Source organism: Abrus precatorius, unplaced genomic scaffold, assembly GCF_003935025.1.
Source record: "Abrus precatorius isolate BTA unplaced genomic scaffold, Abrus_2018 Scaffold5, whole genome shotgun sequence".
Lineage (NCBI taxonomy): Eukaryota > Viridiplantae > Streptophyta > Magnoliopsida > Fabales > Fabaceae > Abrus > Abrus precatorius.
In genome coordinates, this window is record NW_020874395.1 from 12,220,846 (window position 1) to 12,223,615 (window position 2,770).

The 2,770-nt window shown below is 29.6% G+C and overlaps 1 protein-coding gene across 1 annotated transcript; it reads left to right on the plus strand.

Moving 5' to 3' along the window:
- Positions 1–677: 677 nt before the first annotated feature.
- On the plus strand, positions 678–2,003 carry LOC113868100 (transcription factor bHLH118-like). Its single transcript, XM_027503666.1, has 3 exons — positions 678–983; positions 1,498–1,833; positions 1,920–2,003. Exons 1-3 carry the CDS (start codon positions 678–680, stop codon positions 2,001–2,003), a joined length of 726 nt encoding a protein of 241 aa, XP_027359467.1.
- Positions 2,004–2,770: the final 767 nt, after the last annotated feature.

Genomic DNA, 2,770 nt, shown 5'->3' on the forward strand with positions numbered 1-2,770 from the left:
GTTGGTGTACTATTTAGCATTCTGACGAAAGGTTTAAAATGATATATTTCTTTTACTTTTTATGTACATATTTTTTTATTTTTAATAAGTATTTTATTTTAAAAATTAATTAATTACTTACTTTATTTAATAATTTTTTTACAAATATTAAATTTTACTAATTCAATAATTACTTTTTTTATATTCAACAGAAAAATTTTAATTATTGAATTAATAAAATTTAAGATAAGAATTAAATTTTATAATATCTCTTCGTAACCATGCATATAATATTTTAGATAAATTGAACATTTAAAAATATATAATTTTTTATTTTAAAAATTATATTGTATATTAAAATAAAATTATTTGACTATAAATAAAATAACATTTTAAACATATAATAAATTATTAATTGAATTAATAAATTTATTATTTTTAAAAAATTAATTAAGCGAAGTGAGTTAATTATATCGTATTCCCTAAAGTAAGTGAATTATTTTCCTTTATTATTAGTTAAAAAGATGAAAAGAAAAAGTCTCCCTAACATTTATCTGAGAATATAGAGAAGAATCTTTGACATGTGAGATGCTCGTGGAAGCTTGCTAGAAATAGCCATGCCCAAATGAAATGAATCTGTTTCTTCCATATCCAAAATAAAGGATAATTTAGACACTACTCACTGAATTGAGCACACCATGTTTCCTTTACAACGAGGCAATGAGCTGGTCATTCAGTTTTCTAATAGCCCCCACCAACAGCAACACAAAATCTCCGAAGATCTGATTCTGGATGATTATGCTTCTCTGGATGTCAATTATTCCGATAAAAAATTCAGTAGTAGCCACCCGAAGAAATGTTTTAATGGGGCTGATAAGAATCATGGTAGTTCTAATGAACACAAGAAGAAGATGATCCATAGGGAGATTGAAAGGCAAAGGAGACAAGAAATGGCTACTTTTATTGCCTCTCTTAGATCCCTTCTCCCTCTTGAGTTCATCAAGGTGAGAGAAATCTATGTTCGGTTTTTCTTCCTTCATTTTTTTATTTGTACCTTTTCAGTACACTGTTATAAACTCCTTGATTTGAAATCACCAAGTAAACTGTTTCAATTTTAGTGGATGTATACCCTTTCAAGATTGGACTACTCCATCAGTTTATTTCTACTTGTACATATTCTCTCATTAAGAATCCAATGTGGAGGCCCGTATATATTTTCTTGTGTTTGATGAATCTATTTAAATTCACTCAACAACTTAACTGAAGCTTGTTTGCTTTTGTTCTCTTTTTCTTTTTTATTATGTTCTATGCTTAAAGTTTTCTGGGTTGTTTAGGGTTACTATGATGGGTTTTTGGGGTGTTTTGATTTTTATTCACCTGTATAATATTTTTACCTCTCTTATACCTCAATTTTCTCATTATTTTTCTTTCTCTATCATATCTCAGAACTTATTATATCTTTCGTTTTTCTGTATCCCTTCCTATCTTTCACTGCATGTATATGTTATTCCTTTTCAGGGAAAGCGTTCAATATCTGACCACATGAGCGAGGCAGTGAATTACATAAAGCACATGCAGCACAATATCAAAGAACTTGGTGCCAAAAGAGATAAACTGAAGAAACTCTCCAACTATTCCAAGATGGAAAATAACCATGAAACCTTGCATACATATGGAAACTTCACTGTCCATGAGAACAATGGTATTGTGGGAATTGAAATCACCAGCGGCTTTAGAAAAGAAAGTTTCAAACTTTCAAAGTTACTACAGTTACTGATTGAAGAAGGACTTGAAGTTGTTAGTTGCCTCTCAACTGAAGCCAATGGTAGATTGCTCCACAGTGTCCAGTGTGAGGTAAGTAATTAAGGGTTTCTTCTATAATTTCATTCCAAAATTTTACTCTAATGTTATATGCTTTCCCTATTGAAATTGATTCACAGGTTAATGATTCCAACAGCGTAGATCTATCTGAGCTGAGAAGGAAAGTTGCTAATGTAATTCCAACACATAAATGTTTTGATTAACTTTATGGTTGGAGTTCTAGGCTCACAATCTGGCTACTGACAAGAAATTACCACATAACATGCATTTTAGACCTTTCTAACTGGCTAGAATTTGTTTGTGGATGGGTTTGCTTACAATTTTTACGCTGCCACTGTCTCTTTTCATCCTTTGATTTAGAATATGTTGTTTAGATAACTGCTTATTTAAGTACTTATTCAATAATCTTTAACATAATAACTTATGTCTTAAATTTAATCATGAAAAATATTAAACTAAATTGAAAACAACTTATGAGAATCATAATTTTTTTTAAGCTATTTCAAATAAGCCCTTAGATTTTTCTTCTTTGTTTTTGTGGAGAGCGGGAAGAATAAAGAAAATTTGTGTAGATCAAAATTTTCATTTCTTTTCCCTATTTTTTTTTATTTTTTATCTTACAGTGTTTTTTTTGGCGATCAAATGGATTTAGTTCATTTCCTTGTTTTTCATACTGATGAGTACTGATTGTTTCATTGCCAACTTTACTTTTATTGAGTCTGTTCTAATTGGACTTACAAGTTTATCGAGTTGATTTACCCCGACAGATCTCTTTTTCATCATGTGTATGGTTTTAAGATAATTATTCTAGCTCAATTTTCACCCATGATTTCTTGAATTATGCCATCAAATTGAAACCGGGAATATTGGTAGAAGAGTTGTGTGATACTGAGCATGGGTTGTAAGTTGTATCTTATACTGGAGTTTTGATTTTAAATTTGGATGTTAGATGAAACTTTACCAAACACAA